This window comes from Gorilla gorilla, chromosome X (genome assembly GCF_029281585.2).
Source record: "Gorilla gorilla gorilla isolate KB3781 chromosome X, NHGRI_mGorGor1-v2.1_pri, whole genome shotgun sequence".
In the NCBI taxonomy this organism is placed as follows: domain Eukaryota; kingdom Metazoa; phylum Chordata; class Mammalia; order Primates; family Hominidae; genus Gorilla; species Gorilla gorilla.
This window is the reverse complement of record NC_073247.2, coordinates 60,847,610-60,866,074: the sequence shown is the minus strand read 5'-3', so window position 1 is coordinate 60,866,074 and position 18,465 is coordinate 60,847,610. Positions and strand designations below refer to the sequence as shown.

The following is an 18,465-nucleotide window of genomic DNA, read 5'->3' as shown; positions in this document are numbered from 1 at the left end:
TGATACAGGCATGCAATGTGAAATAATCACATCATGGAGAATGGGGTAGCTATCCTTTCAAGCATTTATCCTTTGAGTTACAAATAATCCAATTACACTCTTTTAGTTATTTTAACATTTACAATGAAGTTACTATTTACTATAGTCTCCGTGTTGTAGAAGGATGGTTACCAGAGGCTGTGAAGGGTAATCTTTCTAATTTTTCTTGTTTGCAAAGGGGAGTTTGAAAACCAAAACTCAATTGAATGTCAGGGAGTCAGTTGAAACATATGAACACTATATACCCACCATAATATAAGGTCGTGGCCCAGGCTGCAATTTTCAAGAAACAAAAAGTGCTCAGCAATCAAGCTGAAGCTGACACAAAAGAATTTCCATAGTTGAGACCCTACAGATCCCACAGGGGAGAGGAACAAGTAGCACTTAATTGAGAGTTCCCTACTCAATATAGCTCTCATTAGGTGGTCAGCAATTGAAGTGTAATTTCAACAATAACCACCCTGGGAGGTAGGTGTTATTATTCTCACCATAAACAAATAAGGAAACAGGTTTCAGAGAGGTGAAGTGACTTGCCCAAGGTCACACTGTCACTAATGGCAGAACCAGGATTTGAACTAGTGCCTTGCACATAGTACGATTTCAGTTCATGCATATTGGAATGCATACATCAATGAAAGGTCTGTGGGACAATAAAAATCCAAATTTTTTACTTGTTTTTGTGTGTTTCTGACATTTTATAACAGAATGTTTTAAATTTACAGAAAAGCTGAATTTTACATTAAACACTTATATATACCCATCACCTAGATTCTACTAATCTATTCCTGCTATACTTGTTTCATATCTATTCATGTATTGATTTTCTCTATTCACTCATCAATATTATTTTCTGATACATTTCCAAGTAAATTGAGGACATCAGTGCAGGTCCCCCTAAAATTTCAGCATGTGTATTATTTACTAGAGTTCAATGTTTGTTTACAGGTGTTCTTCTCCTTTTGAGGTAAAATTTACAGACAATGAAATACCAAATCTGACGTGGGTGAGTTTTGACATCCCATGCACTTGTGTATCCAAAATCTCTATTAATGTATAGAACACTACCATCACCCCAGAAATTCCCCTCATGTGTGTTGGTTTTAACCATGCTGTGTAACTTCCTTACCTGAACCAGCATCTCTGTTGGTGGTTAGAAGTCAATGATTCTAACTGGGAGGCTGTATTGAGATCTCTTTTCTTTCCTTGACTGATGCTTTGGGAGAAAACCAGGTGGCATACAATAAGATTTGGTCCTCAGTGCACTTCACTTTGATAAGTTTCACCTGGAAGCATTTCTTTTCCTTTTCAGCAAATGTTTGTGAAAGATTGCCCATTGATTGCAGCAGTTAACTTTGTCCGTTTAAACTGAGGTGAAACAATGACTATTTGTTGTAATTTATTTTAATTTAATGTTACTAAGGTATAAGGGCTAGCATTAAGTGGTGGTTCTTTACAGCAGGGACTCTTTCATCTGTGTTTGTTTAAAATTAAAAATAAGGCTGGTAAACATAAAATGTTCCTGGCTTGGTCCTAGAGTGAGCTCTAGTCAGTTCCTTGAGACTTAGATCAAGGCTAAGGGCGAAAACAGTCACAGAATACTCAAAGGAGTGTGTGTGCCTGAGTAGGATTTAGATGAAAAACCCAAAGGGACTTTGGCTTATTTGAAAGAATCTTATCAAAGCAGACAGGCTGAGTTACCTCTGAAACCCAGGCTTCAAGGAATTGGGTGTGTAGTAAGATTCAGACTATTCCATGACCCAGGAATTGTGAGATATTTTTTATTTATTTTTTATATGTGTATACATTTTTAAAAATAATTTCAACTTTTTAGATTCAGGAGGTACATGTGCAGGTTTGTTACGTGGGTGTATTTCGTGATGCTGACGTTCAGGGTACAATTGATCCCGTCACCTAGGTACTACATAGTACCCAATAGTTAGTTTTTCAACCCTCGTCCCTCTCCCTCTCCCCTCTGGTAGTCCCCAGTGTTTATTACTGCCATTTTTATGTCCATGAGTACCTATTGTTTAGCCCCCACTTATAAGTGAGAATATGTGGTATTTGGTTTTCTGTTCCTGCATTAATTTGCTTAGGATAATGACTTCCAGCTGCATCCATGTTGCTACAAAGGACATGATCTCATTCTTTTTGTGGCTGCGTAGTATTCCATGGTATATATGTATCACCTTTTCTTTATCTGACCCACCATTGATGGACACTTAGGTGGTTTCCATGTCTTAGCTATTGTGAATAGTGCTGCAATGAACATACAAGTGTGTCTTTTTGGTAGATCAATTTATTTTCTTTTGGATACTCAGTAGTAGGATTTCTGGGTCGAATGGTAGTTTTAAGTTGTTTGAGAAATCTGTGAGAGTTATTATAGGCTAAATTAGCAGAGATACTGATGGGCCAGTGCCTGCCCCTACCAAACATGCCTGTGACTTTGATTCTTTTGGTTAATATTATTGTTGCTGGTTGGCAATGTGAGCATCACCAGGAGGACTTCTAATTCAGAGATTTTTACACTGTAGCATTCGTCAGCATCACCTGGAGGGATTAAAACACAGATTACTGGCCTCACCCACAGAGTCTGTGATTCATTTGACCTAGGGTGAGTCCTGAATTTCTAACAAGCTCCCAGGAGATGCTGATGCTACTGGTCCAGGTACCACACTTTGAGAACCACTGCTCTGTGGACTGAATGAATGAATGTATAAATAGGATCCCTTGTGCCAGACACATTTCTTCCCCTCTATAAATATGGCATTATTTATGATTCAGTGAGAACAGGCATGCCCCTTAGCTCCAGCTACATTTTAGAGTGAAGAGATTCTAGGAAAGACACATAGACTACTCCTTTTCTCCACCCTGCACAGCAGGAATTTTAGTTTGTACTGGACTTATTATGACCCTATCTTTTCACAGTCCTCACTGATCTTGCTGCATACAGGGAAAGAATCTAGGCCTCCAACCACATGGCATAGTTTTAATTAACTCCCTTCTGTGTTGGGACCCTCAGAAGAGATAATATGTGGCTATGGAGACCATACACCCAGATTTCCTGGGACAGCTCTGATTTCACATATTCTATCCTTTTGTCCTCATAAATATAATTGTCAGACCATGTTCTGCTTTTGGGTTCAGAAAATATTGTTCCCATATGCATGGCCTAGGGGCCCTGTGGAGCCAAAAGCAAGTCTTCGCTTGCTTTCTTGGGATTGTGGGGGCCAGGGCAAAAGCTTGGCTCATTGTGAGGGATAGAAAGTTGGGGAGAATCTAAATGTTTAAGATCACCAGCAAGCTTCTCGTTGCTTCTTTCTTTTCAAGTGTCCCAGTGACCGTGTTACAGATCCCGGAATGTTGCAAATAAGAGATTCTGAGTGCTGAAAGGGACTAAATTGGACCCCTGGCTGCCTCTCTTTCCTCCGTCCCCCACCCCTCTGGAAGGACCACACAGAAATAGCAGAGAAGAGCCACTCTAAAGAAGGAAATTCCACAACCTTCACTGACTGACCACTCAGTCTAACATTTACCTATTTTGCCTGGCAGGAAGTTCTTCCTCCTTGCTAATATCAGTCCTTCTCGTTGCAATGTCAGTTTCTTTTCCTTTGCTGTGCTTTCAATCAAAATTGAGAACAGCTGGTCCTTCCCTCTAAATTTTTTTTATGTGCTTAGAAGTCATATTAAACCATTCTTCCTGGGTCCAGGTTTAACCATCCTTGGAGCTCCTTTATCCTTCCTGCATGTATCTGACTTGCCAACCATTTAATCATTTTGCCATAGGAAAGCAGCTTAGGCAGCCTGGGTGAACAGTACAGCAAAGCCTAAAGCTTTATGGCTTGTGCTAATGGGCGTGCTAAATGTTTAGTAGAGACTATTTTTGAGCACGCAATTGTGAACAATTTAAAGTGGACTGTACATGGAACCCATTTCCTCTCCTGGCTCCCCCAACAGGGCCTCCCCTTAGCAGCTGAAATGAGTTAGTGGCAATCAGCGCAAAGTAGGAATCCTGTGGTTTCTGCCCTTCCCTCCTGCTGCTTCTATGGCAGCTAGTCTCTTAAAATGAGCATTCTCTCTAGAATAGCCAGTAAATGTGACATTGGAATCAGTTGGACAAAGGGTCTAGGAGTCACTTTAGCTAAATAGCAGGAGGTGCTAGTGCTGAAGCACCACTGGAGGTTTTAGGAGAGGTTGAGGGGACAGGGTTGAACAGCGATTGATGAAAGAGTTTGGACCCAGAATATTTGCTATCCACAGAACGGTTGTACCTCAGAGTTGTACATGCCTTTTTTGCAAGTTTGTAGAGGACGTTTCTGGCCTTTGTTCACTTGGCCTTTGTCCACTGTCTCAACTATGCGAAAGTGATGCCAGGAATCTGTGGCAGAATCCCAGCTTCAGGACCAGTTGGGTTCCTAAAAGAGAGGAGGGTAACTTGCCATGCATGGGATTCTTCTGTCAGGCAGGCTACCTGCCTTTGATGGGATATGTTCTTTGATTACTCAAGTGATTTGGGAGGGCTGCTGCCTTAAGTTGGCCTGCAGGGTGGGTCCAGGGCCCATGTTAGGGTGAATTGGATATATCTGATGGCACTGCAGAGAAAAGGGATATTGTCCTGTTCTCATCTTCTGACTGTTGGCTCCTCTGTTTTAATCAAACCTTAAAAGCTCTTCTCTTTATAAGCACCAGCCAGGCAGTTTGTCTCAGCAAAGCTACAGGAGCACTTAATATATGCAGCCATAAAGAAGAAGGAAGAGAAAGAGACGGAGAAAAAAAAAAAAACCCTTTGGCATTTGTATGAGAGTGTCACTGAAGGCTTCATCACAGATACACTCAAGACTTAGAAACTGAAATTGTCTTGGGGTGGGGGTGGGGAGAGCAGTTTGATTGAAGCATTAGCTGCCTTGGCCCTGAGCCAAGGCAAATTGCCAGAGAACCATTAAACTCTGTGTAATTCCATATAACTCACAGCAGCCACAGGTAATCTGAATCAGACCTGACAAAACTTCACTATCACTTATTGTCCATTAGCACTGAATGCATGCTACAGATATTAAACTTTTTAAAGCCATATCATGGTGGCCATATTTTCTAAATCCCAATCAGAAAACCTGGCTTGACAAAGGATTTATTTTCTGACTTGTGAATTTGTTTATATGAAAAGCCTCACAAAAGGTATAATCACTAACTCACAGAGGTATAAAATACTAAACCCACTGAACAAATGGTTTTTAAGGAAAGAACTATAGTCGCATGAAATTGGGTCAGGGCAAACTCATTTGGACATTGATGAGGGTTCCCCCCACCCCACACATACTTTTTGGGGGTCTGAGGGCACTGGTTAACGAAGCACTAAATCAAATTAGAATCTGGTTTATGCCCATCATCTGGATTTGCTCTTAAATTTTTCAGGGATGGTGAACTGAAAGAGCCTGTTGTAATGTCTGTACACACGAAGGTGGAGTCGATGTTACTTTGAATTCCCAGATGGTGGGAGTAGTTAAATATCCCACTGTTCATGGTTTGTTTGTGAGGGCTTGTGTGTGTTTTAAATTAACTTCCTAAGGCAGAGAATGTTAAAAACTGAGGAGAATCATATCTGGATACAAGTTATTATTGCCATACACCTCAGTTTCCTTAAAGGCTCCATTCCTTCCACTAAATTGAGAGTCTAACATTCACCCTGGGGCACCTCATGACAAATGGGATATTTAGCTCAAAGGATAATTATTCTGGAATATTCTGAGCCAATAATAATGCTTTTTACAAAGTTTAAAGTGTCTCTTTAGCAAGAACTCTTTGTATTGCTAGTTAAGGATCATGAATAGCAATATACCCGTGAAATCCAAAAGGTTTTGTCACAACCTTGCAGAAGAAAGTATCTTAAACCTAATAGATGCTCTATCCCGGGCAAGTCATATAATATCCCTGAACCTCAGTTATATGAAAAACAAAGTGAAAATATTGTTACTTCTCCAGAATCAGTCAAATGAATAGGGTGATATCCTGAGATCCCTTTTAATTCTAATTTCAACAAATATTTGTTGAGCAACTACAATGTGTTCAATACAGACATTTATTTTCCTAGGTGCCAGTGACAGAGCTGTATAAAGGCATTGACTATCTCCCACACTATAATGTATCTTGACAGCAAGTAAACATACATAGAAATAAGTGAGATCATGTAAGATGGTGGTAAATTCTATGAAGACAATAAGACAGGTAATGTGATAGAGAGTGATGAGATGTGGGTAGAGAAGAGAAGGAACATTCTTTATGTGGTTGGTCAGGAAAGGCCTCTCTGAGGAGGCAAGATCTGAGCTGACACCTGAATGATAAAAGGAGGTATGTAGGATCTAGAAGAAGAATGTTCTCAACAGATAGAATAGTAAGTACAAAGATCTTGAGATAGGGATGGGCTTGACCTCTCTGAAGAACAGAAAGTTTGGTATGGTGTGTGTGTGTGTGTGTGTGTGTGTGTGTGTGTGTGTGTGTAGAGGATGAGAGGTTGTGGGAAATAAGGTCAAAAAGGCATGCATGGCCAGATCATGTAGAGCTTCTGATCTGCTGCTATTTACATTGTAAAAATCATTCTTTGGTCTGTCTGATTTAATTAATGAATGTTAGTACCAGATGTTAATGACAGGAGGGCTTGAAGTTTGCCCATAGGAAACCCAAGGAGAGGGTCTGGGTGTGGAGTAGGGGGGCAGAAGGGGAAGATGAAATAGAAAAGGCGAGCTCAAATGCCTTGTTGGCAGGGCAGGGAGAGGTGGGAGTGGAAAAGATAATGTGTAGGGAGGGTTGGAAAAAGTTTGAGGGAGGAGGAAAAGCACCAGAGTGACCTTGGCTGTGAGGAACACCCTCAGTGCCAAGGTTGTGGAGTCTGCTATCAGAAGGGGTCAACCTTTATAGGAGAAGGGACAGGACTGTACTCTTGTTTAAAGTTAGAAGAGTGAGAATGAGCAGGAACTGAAGCTAAAAATCTGGTCCTCTCTTTTTATCCAGCCTTAACTTAAAAAGCAGGTCTGATATCAGAGAGAATGGCGTTCACATTGCTCGCCTTATTTATTTTCCAGGTCTTGAACTCAAATGCCTATCACTTCCTCCTGCATTTTCTTCTCAACCTAATCCTGTCATTGCAAAAGGAAATAATCTCTGATGCAAGAGTCCCTTCCCGCCACTAACACATAAGCAATTGAGTGCATTTTTTTTCTTTTGTTTCAGTTGTGGAAACTCAGTTTTGTTTTATGTTATTTGGCATGTTTTGTTGAGTAGGAAAGAGATGGTGTGTCATTTCTCAGTCATGATGTGAACAGGACAGTAGCTTGGAACAGACTGTGTGATGGCTCACTTATTCCCAGATTTGTAGCACTATGTGAAAGCAGCAGCAAGTGTGCTGATTTAATATAAAATGGGATCTGTCCTAGGCTCAGTAAAGGATGTTATTATTATTGCTTTTGCAACATACATGTATGCCTTGGTAGGTTATTTATTTGGGAGCTGTTTGCTTTGGTAGCAGTTATTCATAAGGGTAAGAGGAAGTTAAATCTCTTTTCTCCTCCTCCATCTCCCACTGGTCAGAGGTCTAAGTGGAGACCAGAGATTAAAATTACTGCCAAGGAAAGGGGGCCTGGGCAGGGTCTAATAATGTTCTGGGAGTGGCATGCAGGTGCCCACCTCCGGGAAATAGAAAACAAACCCCCTCTCCCTTCATCCACATCTGCTGGAGGGTATACAGGCTCCTAGTAAGCTGGACAAGTGGTTTTCAGGCAGCAAAGCAGGCCTAGTAGTTTCCAGAGGCAGCCTTTTGTCCCTACCCCGAAGGGTGTTTAGTCCCTGGGTCCTTTTCCAGTCCGAAATGACTAATGTTGGCTATGTGTACTCTTTAGAAACCATCTTTGGCTTTTTGCATAATGGATTATAAATAAATGGCTTTAGAGAACCAGCAGTGAGTTATTGAGTGAACCTGGCTTTGGGATGGTTCAGATTCCAGATAGTTAATCACATCCTCTTGGGCTGGAAGACTGTATCTAACTCATTCACATTCAGTAGGCAAGTTAAAAAGGCATTTTTGATCAACTTGAAAAATAGTTTTCACATCAACAATGGCTTGTTACTGAAGAAATAAAGATTATATTAATCCAAGTAGAATTATTCCCATCACTCTCTAACAGTCTGGTGGAATTTAACACACCTCTTGTTTTAATTTGGCCATTTCTTACAAGTATTAATGCACAGTTTGAAAATGACAATGAATTGATATGTCCTCTTCATAGTGTTTTTATATTAGGCGGTAGGTAAAAGACTGTTGGTCTTTTCAGCCTCCTAAGGCTCACCTGCTAGATCTGTACACAGTGCTCTCTTAATGCTGGAGGACATTATGGACTTTCTGGTTTGTCCTAGACTATTTTAATGTTATACGAGGGTAAACTCTGTTGCTGACAACTGCTTCTGGAAATCAGGAGCAAATTCGCTTGCACTCTACCATATTCATTCCTCCAGTTTGTTCCACTCTGGTTCTCCCTGAACTCTCTCTACCACATCAGCTTTGCAAGGTTCTCTGATCATTTGTATCACTGAAAGTCATATCTTATTAGACAGTCAAGAAACATAGGCAATCTAACAAAGAGACTGCATTAGTCCATTCTCACACTGCTATAAAGATACTACCTGAGACTGGTAATGTATAAACAAAAAAGGTTTAATTGACTCACAGTTCCACATGGCTGACTGGGGAGGCCTCAGGAAACTTACAATCATGGCAGAAGGTGAAGTGGAAGCAAGGCACGTCTTACATGGCATCAGGTGAGAGAGAGAGAGAGCGTGAGGAAGTGCCACACTTAAAACCATCAGCTCTCATGAGAATTCCCTCACTATCACAAGAACAGCATTGGGGAAACTGCCCCCATAATCCAATCACCTCCCACCAGGTCACTCCCTCCACATGTGGGGATTACAATTCAACATGAGATTTGGGTGGGAACACAGAGCCTAACCATATCAGGGACAGTAATGGTGCCTGAGGAAAGGCTAGTTGCCTGTGTGACAACAGCCTGATGAAGTTCAGCTTCTAGGAGTAGGTGTCACGAACTCTGGGGACCGTAAGAAAGAAACATATCTGAGATTGACATGAACTCTGGGGACCATAAGAAAGAAACATATCTGAGATTGACAAGAGGAGTAGCAGTAGATGGCTCCAACATTGGATGAGGAATTGATTCTATTTTTATAATATGTCAAGACAAAAATTGGCTGGAGATTAAAAATGGAATCAAATCATTAAGACTTTTCACCTTTACCTGTCAACTGGTAAAATAAAGTGTTGGTCTTTATTTTCATTTTTTACTGAAATCCTCTACCTTCTAAGAGGTAGGGAGGATGAATTCTATCTCAAAGCAGACAGGAACAATGGGTAGATTCATAGATTATGCCCTATTGTGAAGGCTAACGTTTTAAGAGAAATGTTTTGCCTTGATTAAAACTATGAGTATGTGAAAATAATGCTGGAGTCTTGGTGCCTGCCTCAGAAATATAAGCTGAATAGTCTAGAATTAAAGACTAAAGAATAAAGAATAAACCATCAGGTCTCGTGAGAATTCCCTCACTATCACAAGAACAGCATTGGGGGAACTGCCCCCATAATCTACCCTCTTTTTCCTTGTTGGTATCTCTTAGAATCTGATCTAATTATTCTTTTAATTCTTTCTTAAATTAAGGAATAATTTACATACAGTAAAATGCACAAATCTTAATGAATGTTTAGTTATGTATATTCCCATATGATCTGCAGCCAGATAACTATGTAGAACATTTCTAGCACCCCCCAAAAATTATGCTCATCTGCCTTTACAATCAGTAGTACAGAGTTAACCATTTTTTCAAATTATCACCTCTCTTCTTTACCTTCATATAAAATGAAATCATACAGTATGTGTTGTTTTTGTCTGGTCTCTTTCATGGAACATAATCTTTTAGACATTCATTTTATTACATATATATTTTTTTGACTGCTGTATAGCATGTCATTTTTTGTATGTGTATGTTTTGAAGGACATTTGGGTTGTTCCTACTTTCTATTATTAATAAAGCTGCTGTGAACAATCAAATCTTTTTATGGACACGTGCACTTATTTCTCTTCGGGGTCTCTAGGTATGGAATTGCTGGATCTGAGAGTAGGCATACAGATTTCCAAAATGGTTGTACAGCTTTATACTCCTGCCAGCAACGTAGAGAGATCAAATTGCTGTACATTCTCACCAATACTTAAGTCTTTTTAATTTTAGCCATTCTGGTGGATATGTAGTGACATTTTACTATAATTTTAAATCACATTTCCCTAATGAAGAATTATATTGAGCACCTTTTCAGATGCTTATTGGGTATTTGGCTATCTTTTTTAGTGAAGTGCTTGTTCAAGCCTTGCCAATTGTTAATTGGCTATTTGCCTTTTTCTTATTGATTTGTAGTTCTTTTAATATTCTGGATATAAGTCATTTGTCAGGTAATATGTATTATGAATATTTTCCCAGTCTGTGGCTTGTCTTTTCCCTTTTTTAGAGCTGAAGATTTTTTTTATTTTGATGAACTCCAATGTATCACTCTTTCCTTTATGATTACTACCTTTTGCATCCTGCTTAAAAATTTTTGCCCACCTCAAGGTCACAAAGATATGCTCCATGTTTTTCTCTAAAAGCCTTATGATTTTAGTCCTCTCATTGGGTCTGTAATCCAGCTAACATTTTTAGTAAAAATGTACATCAGTAAAAATGTTTTGAGTATGTGTCCCCAGTATACACAATTTTATTTATGGATGATCTAATTTATTATCACCAATATTAAATATTAATAAAGCTTGATTTTTAAATTTTTTTAGATATATAAACAGAAGTTCCAGTGGATCATCTTGTACACAGCCTGGGATATATGTACCCCATTCTGAACACTATTGTTCTATACCACCAAAGACTAACATTTGTCACAAACACTGATAGCATTAATGTCTAAAGAACACTTCAGTGTAAACAAATGGCTAGAGTTGACAGAGCCCCAGTGAGCATATCTGCTAGCAATGTAAGAAACCCTCAGTTTACTCTTGTGCCGTCACATTTGTCTCCCCTTACCAGACTTATAGAGACAGCAGGACGATCTGACTTGGTAGGAGCAAAGACAAATTTGCCTTTGGTTGCTGACATAGGGGACAGTGCTCTTGAGTCTTCTTCCCCTGTCCTCACCACCAAATTCCTAGAGCTGATGACACTGGGCTGAGTTTTGGCAAAGATGCTTAGAATTTGACTGGAGCTAATCCCCAGGGAAATTTAATGATTTGGAGCTTAGACGGCTTTTGTTGTGAGGATTAGTAAACTAGATGGTGATTAAGCAGCTGGGGAGGAAGAAGCTGTCTGTTGGGCTAGGTCATGCTGTGGGGCACAGCGCATAGTTCCGTTGGCTCAAGGTCAGGGGAGCCCTTGGGCCTGATTCACAGAGCTTTATACTCTGGGGCAGCTCCTTGTAGGATTTGGGCATCTGCTTATTAGCTGGTAGAGGGAAAGAATGGCTTCTCCCTTGGTGTACACCTCTTCCCTCTGTCCACATATAGGGATTACTCCTTTGAATCAGGTCTACTTACATCTTTTTAATTGGTTATTGTTTGTCAATTCTCATTGAAAAGTTTTTGTTGTCTGATTTGCCTTTTGGAAAACTGGTGTAAAGTACGGAAGATGAAATTAGGAACAGAGTTTCTTGGTTTTCTAATCTAGACTGCTTTGGAAATTTGAGAGCGGTTTTTAAGGGAAGAAGTTGCTGAAAGAGACCAGTTAGGTATTGAAAGCCATGGCAAGAAGACTGCCGAGGTTTGAAAGCCTGTATCTCCCATGTCCAGGGAACCCTGATTAATTTCTCCTAGCATGATCAGATTCTAAGAGATACCAACAAGGAAAAAGAGGGTAGATTAGAAACAGCCCCCAACCTGTGGTTTGCTTAAGATTTCAAACTAAGTTTCAGAATGAGCAAGCACTTTATTCATTCTTTGATGCTCCTACTTCTTAATAGTTAAACTTCCCAAAGCCAGCTTAACTCTAGCTCTACATTTTTCTATTCGTTTCCCAGAAAAGGCCAAATTGATGAACGGATGCCTGGAGTGTTAGTAAAAACTTGAAAATCTTTCTAAGATGCTAAAAAGATATTCAGAAGGTATATTCTTTCTTTAAATAACTGGACTACAGTATTCTGAGTGGATCTTTTCTGTCTATTTGCAAAAACAATAAAACAAAAACAAAAAAACAAACACATCAATTTAAACAATTATGTTGTTTGCCTTCTTTAGATGATAGACAAGCTGGTGGAGGTAGCAGTATGGGCTGGTAATTTGGCCAGAAGCTCTTGGAACTGACCAAGAAAGTTTCAGTTGATGCCCATTTTTTCCAATAAATTTCCTGTAGCAGGCAGAGGTATTCACAATCATGTCACTGATTTTTAATGCTGCTCTTACACTACTGTAATAGGTGTTCAGTACCTGTCAGTTATTGCTGCAGATGGTGTTTCTCCTCTGAATGCATTTTTAAATTATAAACCTGATTTAATAATTCTTCTATTCCCTTTTTCATCTCCTAAATGTATTCAAAGACCCAAGCAAGTATCTGTTAGTATCTGACTAAATAAAAGCTACTAGAAAGCCAGCAAGTGCTGTTAAGTCAATTGTTGTTTGCCTTTACTCTCAAGGGGCCAACTTGTCACTTTGTTGACAGCTATCAGAGTACTTCATGCTTCATTGAAGACCCATCAAAAATTTCCAAATTGCTAGCTCATTAGCACAAAATAGGGCTTCAGGAATCTCTTTCTCTCCGTGTCCTGACTGGGCCTTATTAAGTGTTCCAACCTTGGTGGACCACTCTGAAACAGTGGATAAAGACCAGGGGAATTGAGAGATGGATGTTAATTAGTCAATTTTGAAGGAGTAAAACATGGGTGAAGGCAGAGTACAATGGGACAAAAAGCTGAGATTATCTGTGTCAGCAGAAGGATAATGCATGACTTTGCTAACTGTTCACAGGTCACTGAATGTCAGAGCTGAAAAGGCCCAGAGCTGTCAGAGCCCCAGGAGATCATCTGGTCAGTCCCTCTTACACATTTTACCAGTAAGAGAAGAGAGGCTGCAAGAAGGGAAAGGGACTTGTCCAAAGTCAATCAGCTCTTCCTAGCTTTCCAGGCACCACCTGGCTTTTGGTTATATGACCTCTATGTAATCAATTTTCAATTACTTGGGCCACTCACTGCTAGCCCAGCAATCACTTGGGTAATCCAAAATGACACATAAGTTAACCATCGTTTACATTGAGCTTTGTGATGTGTGTTTATACCGACATTCCAATGCATCTGGGTCTAATCTGAGAATTCACAACACTTCAACTGAAACAAGAAAGCCACCCTGAAGGTCTGATTCAGGAAGAGCTGGAAAGCTTACTGAATGGATAGCATCATATATTGTTATACAGCCCCTCAAACAAGGTATGTTAATTTCAACAAGTTTGTTGATTCACACCTTTCCAGGGCCCCAGCCAGAGTTAGGAGGAGGAAGGTGGGAAGGGGAAAACAAAACCTTTTACGGAAGAATATGCATATCATCTTTCGCCCCTCCATCCCCCTTCACCCTTCCTCTCATTCATTTTTCCTTCCTTCCTTCCTTTCCTTTTTTTATTGATAGAAACATGAACATCTGCTTTGTCTTCCATATAAACAAATATGTGGCTGAGACATTGACCTATAGAACTGGCTGTAAGGAGGCCAAACAATAAATAGAAGACGTGCTAGATCTCAGAAATCTAGAGGTAGAGTGGGAAGGAGAAAGACCAGTGAGCAGTAATTTAAAAAGGACCAACAAGTCTGGAAGAGTATAGAGTCCATTGCACAGCTCAGTAAATACCCTGGGTCTGGAAAAGGGCTAGTCTGGGATATAGTTGAAGGGATCTTCAACCAAATGCAGTCTTACTTCCTGATCTGGACCCTTCTGAACTCTTGGATTATGCTGGGGACCCAAAATTTGCTGGCTTTTTGTCTGAGCATCTTCAGACTTGTACTAAAGTAGGATTATTTCACTTAACATATCTCTTAAGGAGGAGGATGCTGGTGACTGAGAAGGGGCATGGAACAGAAAAAAGGGGTATGAACAGCTGGCCTGATGCTGTAGTCCAAGAAAGAGTCTGTGCAAGGACTCAGATAGTGGCAGCTGAAGGAGCAGTAAGGAATGCCAAATGCCTGAGCTTTTGCTACAGCAATAATTAAGCATTTTAGTTTAAAAGGTTTCCCCCTTTTATCTTTTGGTCTAGAATAAACAGAGATCTTGCTGCTGTAACAGAGTGTTTAATTAACGAAAGATGGTACTTAATACATATTGAGGGGAAGACTTGCTATGGGTAACAGTAATATGGATAATTAAGTTGTATGAATTAAAAACAATGGGTAGAGTGAATTAAGACTAATGTACATCAACAGGGAAAATCTATTAGCATTCATTAGTTAGCCTTCTGTTTGTGGTTCTTTGTTAGCCTCGGGAAACTTTCAAATGGCTGATCCCTGTTGAAAGTTCTGACTGGTGCTAAGGGCCTTCTATGGATGCCAAAGTAATGAGTCATTCAAATAGAACTTCTGAAATTCAAGTACAGCACTTTCCTTTTCTCTCTCTCTTTTTTTCTTGGCGGCAGGCAGCAGTGACTGTGAAGTAATAATGATAATGACAATGGAAATAAGAGTGTAATCCTGATTAATTTGCTTAGAGTTGTTCCCCATTTACCAATATTGGCTTGTTTGGTGTTGAGTGTGGCCCGGGTACCGGAACAAAGGTATATATATTCAGTGTCACTTGGCTAACCTATGATTTGTCAGACAAAGGTTAATTTTTTAAAAAAAAGTTGGATTAGCAGCAATAAATGTAATAACATTCTGTGATTTAACTCAGAAGTTCAATTAATTCGATGGAGTTTAAAAAATCCTGAACTTAATTTTTTCTCTGCACTCAGGAGGTCTCATCTGCCAAATTTGCACATGAGCTGGCCAACCTAAAGCTCAACAATATTATAACTTCCATGGTGTGGGGATAGATGGAGGAGACATTATAAAAGACTGAGAGAGAGATTGGAACAAGAGTAGAAGTGTAAAAATACCTCCAGTGAATACCAGCCCTTAATTGCCCCATTTAGAATCTGCCATCCCCTAAGGACTATACAATTTAATTATCCTTACGTTCCCTTTCCCTGGAAACAAACAAAAACAACTCCTGATTATATCAGTGAGTTGGAGCCTTTTTTACCTGACCGTCTCAGTTGATAAATAAGCTGTAGACAGCTAATTTCTGCCCCTGAGGCTAGAAATTAGGAGCCTTGTTCATTTTTATATCTCTAGCATGTAGCATGTTGTCCTGTGCATAACAGAAATGTGATTCAATACTTAAGGAATGATTAATGGATGGATGAGATGACTCCTTTCATGGATTATCATGGATGGAATTGATGTTCTAATAGGTAGAACTCACCTTCATGGTAAAAGGAATGTAATAAAAATGAATGTATAAAATTAGCCATAAGCAAGGACCCCCAGAGACATTCTGCTTTGCTTTGCTTTGCTTTTGCCTGCCCCAGTGGCTATTATTTCTGCCTTTGCTTTCAATACCCCTCAGTCTGACAATCTTCTTCCCCAGATTGCCCTGGTTAGTGGAAATTCTATAGGCTGTGTTGGAACAGTAAATACCCATATTTCCAGCTTTCTCTGAATGCTCACTGTGTGTCAGACACTAGAAGCACTGTGCTGGGCACATGTTGAAGAGACATAGATAAAGAAGCAGCTACATTGTACCTACTTGTATCTTTTGAATTTGCCATTCTACTCACAGAATGTTGAACTGTAAGCCACTTTCCAGGTCTTCAGAGTCAACTCCCTTGTTATAATAACCAGAGCTCATGTTAATTGAGGACTTACTGTTCTCAGATATTTACTATACTAACAACTCTGTGAGGTAGCTAGTCTTGTTATCTACATGTCACGTAGGAGGGAATTGAGACACAGATGTTAAGTAACTTCCTAAGGGTCACATAGCTAGGAAGTAGCAGAGCCAGGATTCAAACTTACGTTTGTCAGACTTCAAAGCCTGCCCAAAGATAGGAAAGAGCTTACCAAAGGTCATTTTGATGGAGCCTAGCTCTTCTGGCTCTAATTTGTCTGCACGTTTTGGTAGGCCACGCTGCTGCTTTAGCCACGTAGTAGGGTTCATTCCAAGCATCAGTTTCATATTTAGAAGTTCTAGTCTTCCCAGTTGGACTGCTCATTCCTCCAGTCAGGGATTGCATTATTTCCATGTTGCCTCCTTCCTCAAAGGTTTGCCCAAGCTTTGCCTTCAGTAAATAATGACCTGTGATCAGCTCCTGAGCTACTCCCAGGAGCTGCCTGGAGCCATTCCCCAGTACTACTTGTGGCTCCAGGGTTGGAAGAAACAAGTAGAATTTTGGGGAGAAAGTCACCTCACTACCTGCTTTCTGTTTTGTTCTCTGCAACACAGATTGAAGATGGAGGCAAGGCAGCTTTGTCCCAGAAGATGAGGACTGGTGATGAGCTGGTGAATATCAATGGCACTCCATTATATGGCTCCCGCCAAGAGGCCCTCATTCTCATCAAAGGCTCCTTCCGGATTCTCAAGCTGATTGTCAGGAGGTAAGGTACAGGGAGACTCTCCGTAAGATGCAGAGGCCACTGAAACTTGGTTGGTAATAAAGCTCAATAGAGTCATGTCTCTATCAATATTATAAAGGAAAGAGGTGTTTCACTTGAATAGAATTTTGCAGACAACTGAAGCAGAATAGCACAGGAGAAAGAGCCTTTGGTTCAAATCCTGGCACTGCCACATAGACACATAATCTTGGATAAATTTATTTGTCCTCTGCAAGACTGTTTCCTTATTTGCTATAAAGAGGACTAAATTACTCATTATATACCAAAGGGCTACCTAATCCAGTGTTTTTCAATCTCCTTCTTTATAATACACTATCATTCCTGAACCACATATCAATGGAGACTTAAAGAGCCCCTACTACAGCCATGGAGGCTGTAGCAAACTCTTAGAAACCCTTTCCTTGAGGATTGCACAGTCTAGCAGGGGACAAAATATACACATGTGACTAAGTAGCAGTATATTTTTAAAGAAGGCAGTAAAGGCTTGTGTGTGGTTATCAAATGGATTGTTCAGACAAAAATTGCTGTTAGAGAAAGAGATCACTGCAGAAGGGATTGATAGGGTAAGACTTCATAGAGGAAGTGGAATTTAAGCTAAAGGGTGAGTATAATTTGAAAAATAAACCATCAGAAGAGGAAGGCATTGCAGGTAAGTGCAGTGGCATAAGCAGAAGGAAGGGAAGGACATATTTGGGCACAGTCATTCTGCTACCACCAAAAGCATCTGCCTATTGGTGAACTTTCCACATGGCTTTTCTTTCATTTTGCTGCTGCGCCTTTGCTTTGTATTATTGGAGCTCAGCCTTCTACCTTTCTATTGTTTTTTTTTTTTTCTTTATCGTATATACACACCTAAGTTTTTCCATCTTGCATCTTCCCACAATCTCACTTCTCCCTCTGGCTCCTGCCCCATCTTTCTCCTTTTGTTCATACTCAGTCTCAAAGGAAGAGTCTATAGTCACTATCTCCACTTCTCCACCTGCCATTTAGCTTTCCACCCTCTGCAGCCAGAATTTGACCCTCAGAATTCCACTGAAACTACTCTGTCAAACGCTACAAATTATCGCCTAATTGTCAAAGTCAATGGGTTATTTTTCGTATTCATCATATATGGCATTTAACATTATAGCTCTAGATTTTGCCGCCACCTTCCTTTATGAAACTCAATACCAAAAATCTCACACAGCAACTCAATAGCAAAAAAAAAAAAAATCCAACTTAAAAATGGGCAAAGACCTGAATAGACATTTCTTACAAGAAGACACACAAATGGCCAACAGGCATATGAAAAAATGCTCAACATCACTAATCTTCAGGGAAATTAAAAACCACAATGAGATATTATCTCACTCCAGTTAAAATGGTTTTTATTAAAAAAAAAAACAGATGCTGGTAAGGATGGGGGAAAATGGGGAATCCTGGTACACTGTTGGTAGGAGTGTGAAATAGTACAGCCACCATAGAAAACAGTATGGAGGTTTAGCAAAAAACTGAAAATAGAATTATTATATGACCTAGCAGTCCCCTGCTGGGTACATATTCAGAAGAAAGGAAATCATATAAAAGAGATATCTGCACCCCCATGTTTATTGCAGCACTATTCACAATAAACAAGATATGGAATCAACCTAATCCATCAGTAGATGAATGGATAAGGAAAATGGGGAATATATATACAATGGAATACGATTCAGCCATAAAAAGAATGAAATCCT

The 18,465-nt window shown here is 39.9% G+C and overlaps 1 protein-coding gene across 1 annotated transcript in view; it reads left to right on the top strand.

Annotated features, from left to right (window-relative positions):
• Positions 1-18,465, top strand: part of SHROOM4 (shroom family member 4) — a 227,935-nt gene that overhangs the window by 101,943 nt on the left and 107,527 nt on the right. Inside the window, exon 2 of the mRNA XM_019019817.3 lies at positions 16,581-16,732. Within this exon, the coding sequence (XP_018875362.1) occupies positions 16,581-16,732 (152 nt within the window). The remainder of the gene's footprint in view (positions 1-16,580; positions 16,733-18,465) is intronic.